The sequence below is a fragment of the Corapipo altera genome, unplaced genomic scaffold (assembly GCF_003945725.1).
Source record: "Corapipo altera isolate COAL_440 unplaced genomic scaffold, ASM394572v1 62, whole genome shotgun sequence".
Classification (NCBI taxonomy): Eukaryota; Metazoa; Chordata; class Aves; order Passeriformes; family Pipridae; genus Corapipo; species Corapipo altera.
In genome coordinates this window covers 11,985,059-11,999,629 of record NW_020884894.1, presented here as the reverse complement: position 1 = coordinate 11,999,629, position 14,571 = coordinate 11,985,059, and the positions used below count along the sequence as shown (strand labels likewise).

The 14,571-nt window shown below is 42.1% G+C and overlaps 1 protein-coding gene across 2 annotated transcripts in view; it reads right to left on the bottom strand.

Annotated features, from left to right (window-relative positions):
* The window catches only part of CUNH16orf70 (chromosome unknown C16orf70 homolog), a 33,533-nt gene that overhangs the window by 13,930 nt on the left and 5,032 nt on the right, over positions 1–14,571 (bottom strand). For both annotated transcript variants that reach the window (XM_027647122.1, XM_027647123.1), the window contains exons 3-7: positions 14,062–14,144; positions 10,397–10,480; positions 5,722–5,765; positions 5,376–5,455; positions 731–825 (exon numbers count right to left, since the gene is read on the bottom strand). In XM_027647122.1, coding sequence (XP_027502923.1) covers positions 731–825; positions 5,376–5,455; positions 5,722–5,765; positions 10,397–10,480; positions 14,062–14,144 — 386 coding nt within the window. The remainder of the gene's footprint in view (positions 1–730; positions 826–5,375; positions 5,456–5,721; positions 5,766–10,396; positions 10,481–14,061; positions 14,145–14,571) is intronic.

Below are 14,571 nucleotides of genomic sequence, written 5' to 3'. Positions count from 1 at the left end.
AGGTTGTGACATAAAACATGTGTTGTCATGCTGGTTATTTCTCCCCCTTTGTTTTGGCTCTTTAGATGTTCCTTTATTTTTAACTGATAGGCCCGGATTATACAACTCATTCTCACACAAAACAAGTTATACGTACATATAACCACAGAGGACCTGATCTTGTTTCTACTTTAGACAGTGATTGCTAAAAATTTCAGAGAGCACAGTAGTATGTTCAATTATTCAGCAACTCATCCAAACATTTGGTGAATATGCAAACAGGCATTACAAATAAAGCTCATTCATTTGGCTTGCTAAAAGCCCTCGTACTGAAGGACACTTCAGATGAAAGTGCATTTTATGAACCCTATCCTACTTTAGTTGCATAATCACTTTGATGAGATGCAAAAATATCTGATAAAAGAACAGCCTCCCAGTAGATTGCTTAATATTTATGTATTTGCATAGACAGCACTCGTATTTTTAGAAGACTCCTTTCAACAACAGAATTGCTGGTCCCAGTTCATGATGCAAGCACAACCTCTGAGCACACGCCTTCTGCTAACAGGAAGGAGGTTTTTAACTCTGAAATGGTTACATAGCATGAATAAGAGCACAACTGAGGAGTCAAACTCCTTTCAGATTACTGGTTTCTTCTGCTTGCAAAAGGCAGTGAGACACAATGTAGGTGATACTTTGCAAGTACCACAGAGGCAAAAAGACCATCCACTGACTAAGAATGATTGCTGACCTCGTACTTCGGAGTTTCAGTCCAGGAGTCTAACTGAAAAGAAAACGACAGTCCTCTGAAATTGAGGTGAAAGAGCTGCTCAGCTGAGTTATACACTAAAAGGGAAAAGAAAGGAAAAGCAAGAGTTACCAAAATAATCTAAGAATTCTCCAGTTCACATGTAACAGCTCCTTCATCACCTCAATGAATTTGCAACACCTCAAAATGCAGGAGGGACACAATTACACAGGACAATCATAGTTTTGCATTTAATTTGTTGCAGTAAAAACACAGCAATAAGAGAAACCATGGATTCATTACAGTTGCCTCCACAAGCCTGCAGGCACTAACCTATCTCCCTAAGGATACAATTACACAGTAGGACACAATCAATTATACCTTAATATCTCTAAAGTAAACAGCCATCATTAGCACAAAACAATTCTGTCCATTGTTATGTAAAACATTGTACAACATTAACCAGGAAGTCTTTCAGACAGATGTGCTCAGAACACTGACAAAATCCCCTATTTCACCACACCGGGCAGCTCCCCCTGTGACCTGCACTTGCACCCCTCCTCCGGAGAGGAGCTCCCGTGCCCAGACCAGCTCAGTGCCCTCCCGGCACAAGGAGGAAGTGCTTCAGACACACACTCCAGGGTCGTTTACCAGGATAATTACAAATAACATGCCCAGAACCAGCAGCTGCCCGGTCAGCTCCCCCAGAGAGCACCAATAAAGCAGAGCAAGCCCAGGCTCCCAGCAGTCAGCACATCACGAGATGTCCTCATTCACTGCAATCGGTTGCACAACATCAGCTATAAACAACAATAAATGTCATCGCAGGACTTGGACTCCAACAAGACATACTGTTTTCTGAGACTGGGGAAAGATTAAAAAATAATCCCAGAAGATTGGGAGCTTGGGAACTGTTTTGGGATTGGTGCTACGAACTTCAACGTGTGCCCGGTAGCCGCCAGGGGAACAGAGTGTTTTTGTAACACACAGGAGCTGACAGCTTGAAAACAGCAGAGGCTAAAAACAGTAAAGGAACCCTCTAACAAGAGAAGTTGCTTTCTTCCACTTTACCAAAGGAAATTGGTTCAATAGTCCCTTTTTTCCTTACAATTTTATATTTAAGATGACATAGCATAGAGACAAAATGCATATAAATAAGTATTTTATTCCCTCCCTCCCAAAGCATCTTTCAAATGTTCAACTTGAGAGACATATTACAAGGTATCTGGACAATGCCAGGCCACCCAGGATAGAAAAATAATAGTTGAGCAATAACCATTAAGCTTTCAAAAGTCATCATTTGCCTTTCTAGCAGAATGTGCTGGTTAAGAGTCTTTTCCATGCTTGTCAGTCAAAGGAAAACGTGTGGGGGGAGAGGGAAATGTTTTGATCGGCAGGAAAATTACACAAATCTCTCTCATGTGATAAATTATGATACATCTTTTCCAAAGCCCACAGCCAGCTGGAGAACTGTTTTTCCCCTAGTCATGCCAAGTGTGATATCTGATTATACAAATCGCATCAGTTCCCATCCCCATCTTTGTTGGGTTTAAAGGGCAAGGAATGCTTTTATTTTTGGGAAGTTCTCTCATGTCTCCCTCAAAACCATAGGTCACAACCTATGGTGACTGAACAAGGTAAAGATTTTTTTTAACAATTTCTCTTTTTTCTTATTTATTTATTAATCACACAGGTACCTGCAGAATAACTCCATCCAAAACTGCTGACAGAAGCAGACAACTGCTTCTCTGCTGCTGCACTCTGGGTGGGGAAAGGGGGAGTTTGCCTTCCAGGAAGGCAGCAGAGTGGGAGCAGCTGGGAAATGTTTCTGCAGAGCAGGAGGGGACAAAGCCACCAACACCAGGAAGGCTGCAGAACAGACACAGTTCCAGTGAAAGCAGAGGCAGATCCAGAAGCCAAGTCTTACTGGTATCAAGCACAAGACTCTGCTGGCACCTCAGGGGAGTCTGGGCAGTCCAAGAGTGACAGAGCCAGAAGACAGGAACCCCCTCCCCATCCTTGCAAGGCCTCTGGGGCAGGAGGGAAGGATGGGCCTTTTATTCTCCCTGATCCACCCTGAATGGCACCCTGGCAAACAGCCACACCCATCAGGGTTCAGGACAGGATGTGATTTCAACAGAACCACTGGCAAAGGGAAGCACTTCCCAGCAGGAGGGCAGGTCAGAGAAATATGGAAACGTGGGATAAAAATCTTGGCTTTCATGAAGGTGCTGACCAACAAAGTGGTCATATTTCAATGAGCCCCATGACAAAGGTAGTGCAATGTTTCAAACCAACACCAGCCAAAAAGTAATGAAGCTGGTTACAGTTTTTTCTGACTCTTCTCTTTTAAAACCACTGATCTGGCAAAACCAAACCTCCTCATTGAAGGCTGGTTTCAACACAAAACTGTTGCTAACGTTTTGAAATACATTTTGAAACTAGCACTGCATCCTGTTGCAGGAAAGTTCTGCTGCAACCACCTTGGTTTTAAGAGAAAGACAACATTTTTTGTGAAATTTTAGTAGAGGTGAACATAGAGATAAACAACAAAATACTTTCAAAGTGCTTCCACTGGAGTTCTGGAGGAGTGTTAGTACAGAGAAAAGGGATGGTTATGTCCCTTTCATTCATCAAAACTAGCACATTAAGAGGAAGGTTTCTCCTCCCACCCCAGCCCCAATTTTTTTTGGGACATGAACACACCATCACCATCCACCCCACAGTCTGAAAACTATTCCAGGCTTTTTTTTGCCTTTTCTGTTTTGGAAAACAGAAATAAAGTTATCAAAGACTTGTGTTGTATAATATAGTTCAAGCTGTTTATGACAGGCAGCCTGACATGAACATTTACTTCTGCTAAGTAGGCTGTTAATGGAAGAAGTATCTTTCCAAGGAGGAAGCTGAATAAGCAAATGCACCAGTGAAATGGTAACAGAGGCCAACATTTTAATAAACAAATTTTCATATCTACATGTCCTTAGATGAAAAGATGTTGTGAAAAACTATCATCAGATGAAGCAAGCATGCAAGTTTTCATAATTAAACATGACAGGTGCACAAGTTCTGCAAATTCAGCACAAAGACATGTGGTGCTAGACTATGTTCTTAAGTGCTTGCATACGATTTTAGGCAGTAATAAGACAACAAGCTATTACTACCATAAGCAATGCTTATAGCTGGGTCTGTATTTTTATAGATCACAGTATCACAATTTTGGAAGTGCTTCAGCTCTAAATATTTGCAAATAAACCATGATCAAATAACAAGTAAAAATTATAAGCTAAATTCTACAGTCTCTTGTACATACTATTCCCATAACAGATCTAACCATAGATCTCAATTTCTGCCCAAGAGGAAATGTTAAAGTCATGACCAAAGTTTAAAAGGCTAATTCTGATCCTTGGAGTATTATGGCTAGAAATCCTCCAAGCTTCATTTGTCTCAATCTGATATTCCTCCACTACTGCAGGCTTTTCTGCAATGATGCTGCTTTAGCCACATGACCCTCCACAGTTAATAAATCCTGTTCTGTAACATGCAAGAGACTCTGCAGAGAACAGAGACAAAGCCTGGATATGCAAGTGCCATCCATCACAAAGAACACTCGCCTGCTTGGGATCAGCCTGACTACTGCAAATGGACTGGCTTAAGCTAAAAATAGGAATGAGGCTCTAAAAACAGTATCTTGCCTATATGGAGTTAATGTTCTCTCTTCTTGTGCCATGGGGCTCCATTTCTTGAAGGTTCCTGGGTAATTATAAATGTCCTCTTCAAAGTTTCACCACTGCCTTATTCTCATCACCCAACAAACCCCTCCAATACACCCATCCCCCAACAAACCCCTCCAATACACCCATCACCCAACAAACCCCTCCAATACACCCATCCCCCAACAAAACCCTCCAATACACCCATCCCCCAACAAACCCCTCCAATACACCCATCCCCCAACAAACCCCTCCAATACACTCTCATTTTCATACATAAACAAGGAGCTTAAAGACAGTCTTTTTCCTGCTCCAGAGATGGTGAAGAGCCAAGCAGCAGTGCAGGAGTGAGGCAGGTTCAGCCAGGTTAAACAAAGCTGTCCTGGTGCTGCTCCTGCTGCACGTAGGCTGCCTTCACACCCCCAGTGCTCCCAGAAACAGCAGGGAGGCACAGAGATGGAAACCAGTTCACAGAGGCTCAGCTCAGACCCTGCCCCAGCACAGAGCCTGAGCACACAGCCCTGGCTGAGTGTGCACAGAGATCAGCTCAGTGTCTGCATGTTCATGGCATACACAGTCCCTAAGGACACTGGAGAGCTGACCATGCATAACAATGTGTAAAAACAACAGCATCACCAACAGAGCTCACAGTTTGCTGGCACTGGCAGCTCCAAACAGATCTTTAATGATATCTGAATACACCACTTTGTGCCAGTGACTCTCTGCCTCGCCATTTCACTGTAAAACAAGTCACAACTGAACTTACAGTACATGTGACATGATCTTCCAGCTGTGAGAATACAGCCACTCTGGAACACAGCTTCAGATCACCTGACAACAGAACTGCCTACACACTGCTCTAGGCAGACAGACAGGAAAGGTTTCCTAGAAAGAAGTCTGTCAGTCTAGGTGTGCTTCTCAGGAATATTTTGGCTTACCTCCTGGATGTGTTGCTCCAAATGACTGATCAATTTGTTCTATGGTTGGAGCAATTGCCTGAGAGTTAAAATGGACACCACTGAAAAAGGAAACAAAATTAATCTGAACAGATGCTACAAACATTTATTCATGTCAATACTACATTTAAATTGTAAGAAGCCTTCAAGACTGAAGAGAAGAGTAAAATGCTAATTTGACCAAGTGCTATGTTCAAGGAAGGATAATTATGTAAACTCCTTTATGACAGGTATTTTGCCTTTTTAAAAAGAATAACTGAAAAAATGAATTCAGAATGTTAAAAATTGAGCCTAACCAAGAAATCATGAAAGGTCTTAAATCACTTACCAATATTTTAACTTCACCTTAGTCAAGTCATAAACTTCAATCACCTGAAACACAGGAAACAGAAACATTATCATACTTCACACATTTGCAAATCATTACAGAGGCAAGTTCTTGTCAAAAGGCAAGAGCAATGCCAATGCTGCTCACTGCCCTCACAGAACTGTGCCAGGATAAATCACACTGTCAGCGATGGAACCACGAAAACCGACTCAGCAGCTGCACATGTGACCCAAGGACTGCACAGTCTGGGCTCAGCAGAACCTCCCCGGCCCAGGGACCCCAGCACTGCCTGCAGGAACAGGGTTTGCACTGACACAGCAGCAGCCTGGCTTCTACTAAATCCACTCTTAACCGAATTCAAAGGAAGGCAGTAGCAAAGATCAGCTAATTGGGGAATCCTCTAATGAGTGTCAAAGAGCAGGCCATCCTGGGGCTGCCCTGAAGGATCCCTGTGCAGGACACCAAGTCCCAGCACTGACTGCGCTGCCATAACCTTCCAGCTCCTGCTGAGGTAAAACGTGTACCCAGCAAGACCAAGCAGCAGGATCCCATTTCAGCCCTACACAAAAAGACATCTTGCAATCTCACCAAGCACTGCAGAAGACAATCAGAAGAGCAGCCCACAAAGAATCAGAGCAAGCCAACATACCTAGTTCTGGTATTTATTTATTAAATGTTTTAGACCTTACTGAATATTCCAAGGTAGAGATCCTTTGTTCTGAATACAACATTGCAAACACGCCCCTGACACTGATTTCATATGATTTTTATGTGACTGTTACTGGATTTTGAGGCTACCCTGGGCTTTAAGCAGATCATTTTTGGCAGGTAACCATGGACAAATGCAAGCTTCTTCCACTCTATGTGTGTGTTCCCGTGGCAGCAGGAAAAGAAAACATGTACAGCACATCATAACTGCTGTAAAGAAAAAGTAAAGCACTTTTTATTGTTTTGTATAATCCTCCAACAAATCATTAGCAGGTTTAGAGAGGACTCACTTTCCAGCTAAAAACTAAAGCAGTATTTCCCAGGGAGCTTGCTACCAAATGTGGCTTTAAAGCCTAAAAATATCACCAGCTAAGGAGGAAGTCTTGGTTTTGGGAAATGCTCAGCAAATAACCCTAAATAAAACAACTTGCCATGTTTAAACCACTATATTTATATATATTTAGAAAAAAAAAATCAACATTTAAAGGCATTTCAGAATATAATCAACAAGTAGAGCACAAAGCAAGTAACAAATTAACATTCTCGCAAAACCAACCTCAAAGAGAAAATAAATTTTTCTTCCTAATAAAATAGACTTGGAATTATGCTTCTTGGGAAAACCTGGTTATCTAGTATTTTAACTCAAATGCAGTTTGACATGTCCAGGTTTCCTTTACTGCACAGGCTGTTAAAAAAAAAAGGCTACTTTTACAAAAAGCTAGGAATGATTTTACATTTTTTAGTGACCTTGCACAACTTGTCCCCCCCCCCCAAAATGTTTCTGAAAACAGAGAGAACCAGCCCCACCCCAGGTCTAGTCTGGAGCCACCACTGCAGGGCACGGGGCACTCCCCTCGAGTTCTGCTCAAACAGATGCAGTGGGGGGAGACAAAAGGAGGAGCTGAACCACAGGAGCAGTGCAGGAGGAACAGCACGTTGCACAAACGAGGTTCCCCACAAAAGAAACATCCTGAGAGCAGCCAACAACAGGCACCAGTTTGCCTTCCATCCCCTTCCCACGACTCAGAGTGATCTATTCATGTCAACGTGTTTTTTTATTAACAGCAGAGGAAGAAACGAGCACAACTTAGCAAAAATTACTGGCAGTCAAAGGATCCCACAGAGTCATGAAAGACATACTGAAGAACTGGTCATAGCACTAAAAAAGGTTTTCTTTTCTAAGTTATAGAAACTACACTGACAAAAGGATTAATGTGATTCTATGTGCAGAGAACAAAAACTGAGAAGACCAAGGACTATTTAGTGATGGGTTTACTACACAGCCAGAAGGCAGTTGGTTTAAATGAATAAAACCTCTCACTCACTGTACTGACAATCACTACTAAGACTCAGAAAGGTTCAGGTGTCACTGACCAGCAGGAACAGATCAGCACTGTGCAATCGAACTCTTTTTCCATCCCAGAGGGAGCACATGTGAGACCCTGATGCTAAAATTCATAGCAATGTTTTCAGAACCTGGTCCTGGATCTACCAATTCACATCAGCCCACATTAGTGACAACTCCTGCAGTGCTTTGGCTGCTGAAGGTGAGCTCAGAGACTATGCACAAGCTATTCCCCACTCCCTGGAAAAGGAAGGAAGCTTCTCAGGAATGCTGCTAGGACTTTATTCCTGCACCATCTTCCTTGGAACTATCAATACTTTCCATTTTAGCAGCCTGTATTTCAATCTCTTTTTCACAGTCAAATCTAATAGCAACTGTGTATTAAAAGCCAACACACAAAGGAGGAAAAAAGAGGCCTCCTGATTTTTCCAGTTTTGCTGCTGCTGAGCAACACTGAAAGCAGTCTCACCATCTCAAAACCAGGCATTACTTACTCTACACCTACACTATCCTTTAACAAGCCCTGTGGCTCACTGCCGAACTGATCCCACTGGATTTCCTCTATAACGTTTTCTGAGCACTCTTACAAGTACAGGTTTTCATAGCACTGTATGCATTTACACAACTTGACTTTTCATAGTTCAAACAAACAAGAGGTATCACTAGGCCACTGAACCATAACATACCAGAAGACACTGGTTTTCCTGTATTTTTTATTTTTGAAACAAACCTAAAAATACATACCAGAAGAATTTGAGTTTTATATTTTTAGTTTGAAACAAATTTTAAAACATTATGGAGAAAGGCATGGAAAGCTCTTGCTTAGTTTCAGGACTGAGTGCTGAAATGACAAAATCAGACCCTCAAAAACTGGAGATGAAGAGACAGGGCATACATTAGTTACAGCATTTCAAAACCACTACAGGATTTAACATTCCCAAAAAAGTCAGTAAGCAAGTCATGTACTTGAAATGATTATTCCAGTTCTGAGTTCAGTCTCCTTCAGAATTAAATATAATTGGAAAGATTATCAGTGTAAGCTACACCTGCTGTATGAAAAGGTCCCTCTGACAAAGAATTTTCAAGATATTCTCTTTAAAATTGTAAATTCACATACACAATCTGAATAAAGTTCAAAAACTTGATAAAAATAAAAATACCAAATGACTTCATTACTACCAAATGACTTCATGAACAGAAACTACCATAAGGCAATTACAAACAGAAACTGGAAAAAGAGGTGCTCAGTTGTCCCCCAGCTGAGCTCAATTTGAACCAAAAATTGTTCTTCATAACCTGTATTTTTCTAGTTAATGTAAAAGAACTTTCGAAAAATATAAGCATACCCTGGTGTTACAGGTTATTCTTAGAGAAGTAAGTACTTCCAACAACTAATCTGTGCTGCTATTCAATCGTTTAATATACACAAAGTAGACAAAGAGCTCAAGTTTCAGCTGATAGCACACTTACAGTAAGGCTGGGGAAAAAGCACTAGGCTGAACTTTGAAGTGTTTTTCTGCTGGTTTTATTTCAGACCTGAGTGAGCAAAGAGCACAAGGCTTCACCTGCCACTCTTCCAAACCCTGGCAGTAAGGATGTGAGCAACATACTCCAGACTTACCTACAGGACAAGCATTCCATTTTTTAACCCCACACTTCTGCTTTCAAATGTTAGAGCAGTTGGAGCAGCTCACTCGCACCCAATTAGCAAATCAACACCTAAGCACTTCAGTCACAACAACATTTACAAGCACCGCGGGAGAACCACAGTGACAACTGTCCTGCTGAAAGGACCACCCCGAACAACTGAGAAGTGAAATCCAGATATTTTAAAGGCTTCAGTTAAGAGCTTCTCAAAATTTTGAACTAATCTCTTCCTATCTCTACAGTCTCACAGTTGCCCATTTTGTAGAGATGAAACACAGATATTTTGCAAAGGTAAATTCCAAGGGAGGGTAGTGACCAGCCTTTTATTTTGCATCTTAACTACACAAAGCATCCTAGAGAGAGGCAGATCGACACCTGGTCACCTAAAAGCACACAAGCACAGCTGAACACATTAATGACAAGAATGAAAACTCATCAGGAACTGAAATCAGTGCAGGAGGCAGCTGCTCACAACAGGCCTGAATGTGGCCCTCTGGGGGAAAGCACACACACAGCCACACAAGTTCCCTGTGAAGGTAACTCAGCTGAAAACTACACATAGGAGCAAGTTTGATTTCATAAATAAAATGGCAGTGCAGGTAAAGGAACAACCTGGGCAGAAAACAACACAGTTTGGTCTGCATTAACCAAGGATTCCATCTCATATCCAAGGCTCAGCTGGAGTGAGGGCCTTCTGCAGCTTCTGTACAACCTGAGACAGGATGGGCAAGTGAGACCACACTGGACCATCACACTCCTATGGCACTCAGACAGTCCCCAGCAAAATGTGCCTGAATCCTATAAACAAAGATTTAACTCCTAAACTGAAGAAATGCAGTTCATAATCACAAAAGAGCACTATATATATATATAACAAATGTCTAAAAGAGCTACACAGTTATGCTGTGCTAAGTGTCAATGTATCCTGTAAGTTTTGGGTTGCATTGTCTCTTTGTACAAAGGGTGTTTTATTACCTTAAGTCTCTGATTGAAAGCATCAAACAGCAGTTTGATTCCATCCTGAGTCAGGTTAAGGATGAGGTCATGGCTAAGAGGGGACTGTAAAACAAAAAAAAGCTGTTAGGCTTTTAATTTCAAGGCTTCTTTGTTAAGATATGTATCACTGTAAAAGTATAAATGGGTTACTTTGGAAAAACAAAACTGCCTGAGAAAACCACCCCTTACTCAACAAATAAGCACAACTAAAATGCATCTGGCCAAACCTCTCAACTCTTCAGTTTGCTTATGAAATAGAAACAGCAGTGCCCATGTAAGACCTGCACCCTGCCAGAACTCCCCAAGGGTACTTTGTCCATTACTTTAAGTGGGGGAAAACAAAAAAACTCAAAGCAAAACAATCCCCACCCCTCATCAAAAAAAAACCCCAACACCTTGAAAATTAACATTCCAAGTTTAGCATCAGAGGCATCAGGCAGGGAATCTGTTGCTTTCTTGGCACACAGAAATAACAGCCCACCTCAGCAAGTCTCACATCAGAACCCAGGGTGTGCCTGACAAAGAGATGGTGAGAGGGCTTTGCACTTCAAAACCCAAACTGTCACAGCCTTTTTTCAGGCCTCAAAAGGAAGCCTTCAGACTCTTACGTTGTGAATTTAGGTTTCCTTAGTTACTGTGAATCATAACAACTAAAGGCTTAATTTGCAGTCTGCTGGAGTCAATAGGAGACATTCCACTGGCTGTCCTGGTGTCTGGGAAGGCTCTCTGCCCTCTCAGCCTGTGCCTGGGGAAGCTGCTCACTGCTGCACCAGTACAGTCCACACACTGGGGCAGCTGCCCCAGCTCAGCTATTTGATCACGTACCATCTAAAGCACATTTGCTTCAGAAAGCTCTACCCTCCCCAGCTGCCTCCTCAGAGGAGAAAAAGGGTTGAATGAGAGGCAGGCAGCAACCTCCATGCCCTAGAATTGCACCCAGCAGTTATCTAGCAAGAGACAGAATGGGGATGGGACATCTGGGGCAGAGAAAGGCTTCTACAGTGGCAGACACACCCTTTTATGAATTAAGCATAAGCTATCTTACTTTGCTCTACCAGGAGGGGCTCTGGGGTTTGACTGTCAGAAGTCCAATTTTCATCCTAAATTCTCTCACCTCTTTGTTCTCACATCAACACTGCCTTCTAGCCTGGACAATTTTGAGCATTTTCACGGGCATCTCCCACCCCTTCCCAAACTATGTACCTCAAGTAAACAGATCCCAGACTTCACATCAGTAGGTCAAAACAAGCCACAGGGCTTTCCATGCCCTGTGAGGGAGATTTCCCATTCCCCTTGATCTCTGCAGCAGCTCTTCCTGAAGCTGGTTCAGTTGGAGCTCATCTTTCCCAAACACAGGTGATCTGGCTGTGAACTGCCTCCTAAATGGCACCTCCACAGCACTTTGCACAATGCCATCAATGCCTCACTCCTGCTGGCAAACCTGGGTGGGGCTGGGCAGGACTGAAGCAGCAGCACTGCAAATGAACTATGAGCTTGACACAAAAGATCTAATGTTGATCCTGACAGTCTTTTTTTAAATCCCTTATAAATGTAATTTAGAAAGGCTACAGATAGAGCAAAAAAACCTTGGAATGTTGCATTCCAACACACCAACAGAGTTGTTCTGACAGAGGATATGCTCTGCATTTCACTGGTTCCTAAGCAAAATTTTCATAAGGTTATGCCAAAATTAATGAGAGCATTACAAATACTTTTGAGTGGGTGGAAAAAAAAAAACCCAAACATCTAAGGAAAAGCTTGATAATTGGTACAGCAAAGATCTTCTGTTCTATGCTGGCATATTTTCTAATAGCAGAAAAAGTTTCAAGGGCACAAATTTAGTTCATGTGACTTCTAATACACGAAATAGAGGCTCAAGTATGAATGATGATGCCAAGAAGCAACAGGAGGGTCCTTCCTGAAGGAAGCACCACAGATGTGCAGTCATACTGCTAATCTACATAAAGATGCAGGAAAAACTGTTATCATGAACAATCCCATCAACAAAAATCCAGAGGAAGCAGCTTAGGAAAACAAACAAAGGCAATTAAGTACCCTGCTTAAACTGACCAAAAAGGAGTTAAAATTCCTTCATTCACAGAAAAGGATTCATCAAGCTTTTCTGGCACAGTTTGGGCATCCCATTTATGTCAAGTTAAAGAGAGCACCGTGGGCAGATCTAATTGCATTTAATTGCCATATAAATTTTTGAAAGGAAATACTCGCTGCTGGAGTTCCAGGATCAGAAATTCAGTGCCTTAGATGCAACAGCTTTAAATAACACTTGATCACTATGCTCAAAGGCATTCTTTTACAAAGCAAAGACATGAAGGCTGTTCAGGTACAGTTTAGCTAGACAGAAGTCGGGCATGGTAAAGTTTATTTAAAGCTTTGAATCTTCTGAGAACTGAGCTCTTTGTGCTCAGCTGCTAATGAAGGGCACGATGCTCTGCTTGAGGGCAAGGATAGAGCCAGACAATCAACTGCAGGCCCTGAGGGGCACGTGGAAAAAAACTGCACCAATATCAGGCACTGAATTGCAATAAAAGACAGAAAAAATATAATGGGCTCAACTATTCAAGGAAGTTGAGAGCTACTATTTTGTTGGACTATGTAGATGTTAAAAACATCTTTACCTTCATTACAGTTTGGAGAAAAAAAGCCCTAAACCTGCCCTCTGCAGACAGAATAGAAGTTCAATGTACACAGTCAAGCACAAAGTATCTTTCCAAGAGGTGTGGAGAGCCAAGTAGCACTGCACCTCTAATCCTTCTGTGATTCTACAAATCTGAGTGCAACAGGAATCTCATCATTTACCTAAACAAACCTAGAAATAATTTGAATGCACCGTGGTAGGAAAAACTAAAAACCTCCAAAGAGTACAGGAACCACGGAATGCATTCCCTGCCAGGAAGATGCTCCCATGTATTGAGTACAAGGAGCCAGATTTTCCATTTGCCATTCAGTCATCACAAACCCCATAAATCTACATAATGTGAAACAAAAAAAGGATAATTCCATTAATAATATGAAATATATCTCCAGCAGTGAACAGAGCCCACGTTGTTCTCAGCCATTCCATATTCCCAGCAAACAGAGGCCTCAATCTGTGCTTTGACACAAACTGACATTCCACCCAGAGTCTGCCCTTTTCCCATGCCAGTATGTTATTTGCAACATATGAATATCATCTTCTGATTAGCTGCATTTCACATAAAATACATCTGGAGAGTCACAATCCTCCTTTGTCCCATCTCCTCTTTCTGAAGGTGGGTGTACAACACATTTTACTCAATCTAGCAGAGAAGTTTTACTTCTAGTCTCCTTTTTGATGGAAGTCAAACATATTAGGAACACTTGACAACGATAAAGTAAATAGACCAGAACTAAATTATCCAGCTAATTACATAATATTTTGCTTCTTAAAGGAAGAGCAATGCTACCCCACCCCTGCACATACAGAACTGCCAGCTGTTCAATCACACTCTGCTGAAACTGTTACAAAAGCTACATCTCTGATGCCATGGCCACAATTTGGTGTAATTCAACTTCAAATAACCCCCCAACTCACACAGCACGTACATGTCTTAATTCTGGGACACACTGAGGTGCCTTCCTTGGCCAGCCCATGCACTACTACTCACCTGCTCACTGTAGAGAACCTGGACGTTTTTGATGATGCGACAGTGCTTCTGAAGAATTGCTACAGCCTGAGCCAAAGGCATTCCTGCAAATAAAAGCAGTTGTATTTCTTCAGCACAGACACCAGGAACAGGGACTTCTAACAGCAAGGTTACAGATGAGGTAACCAAAGCCCCAGGAGCACACAGTGCATTACAACAGAAAGGTATGCAGTCAATAAACAAGCCCATTCCAGTCATGGTATCAGCACAGACCTGCTGTTTGGAAACACAAAAGTCCCTGTTGACCTACCAGTTTGTTTGGCACATATGGAAAAAGGATCTCTAGACAAAATTAAACAGCAAAGTTCAGGCAGAAAAAGCAAAGATCTTTCTACCACCACTGCACAGGCTTTCCTGCTTTGTGGGGTAATCAATCCAAAAGGGGTAACACAGCCCACACCAGACTGCACTGGGGCTGCAGGGAGCACTCCTGGACACAGCAGCACTCACTCCTGCACACAGCAGCACTCC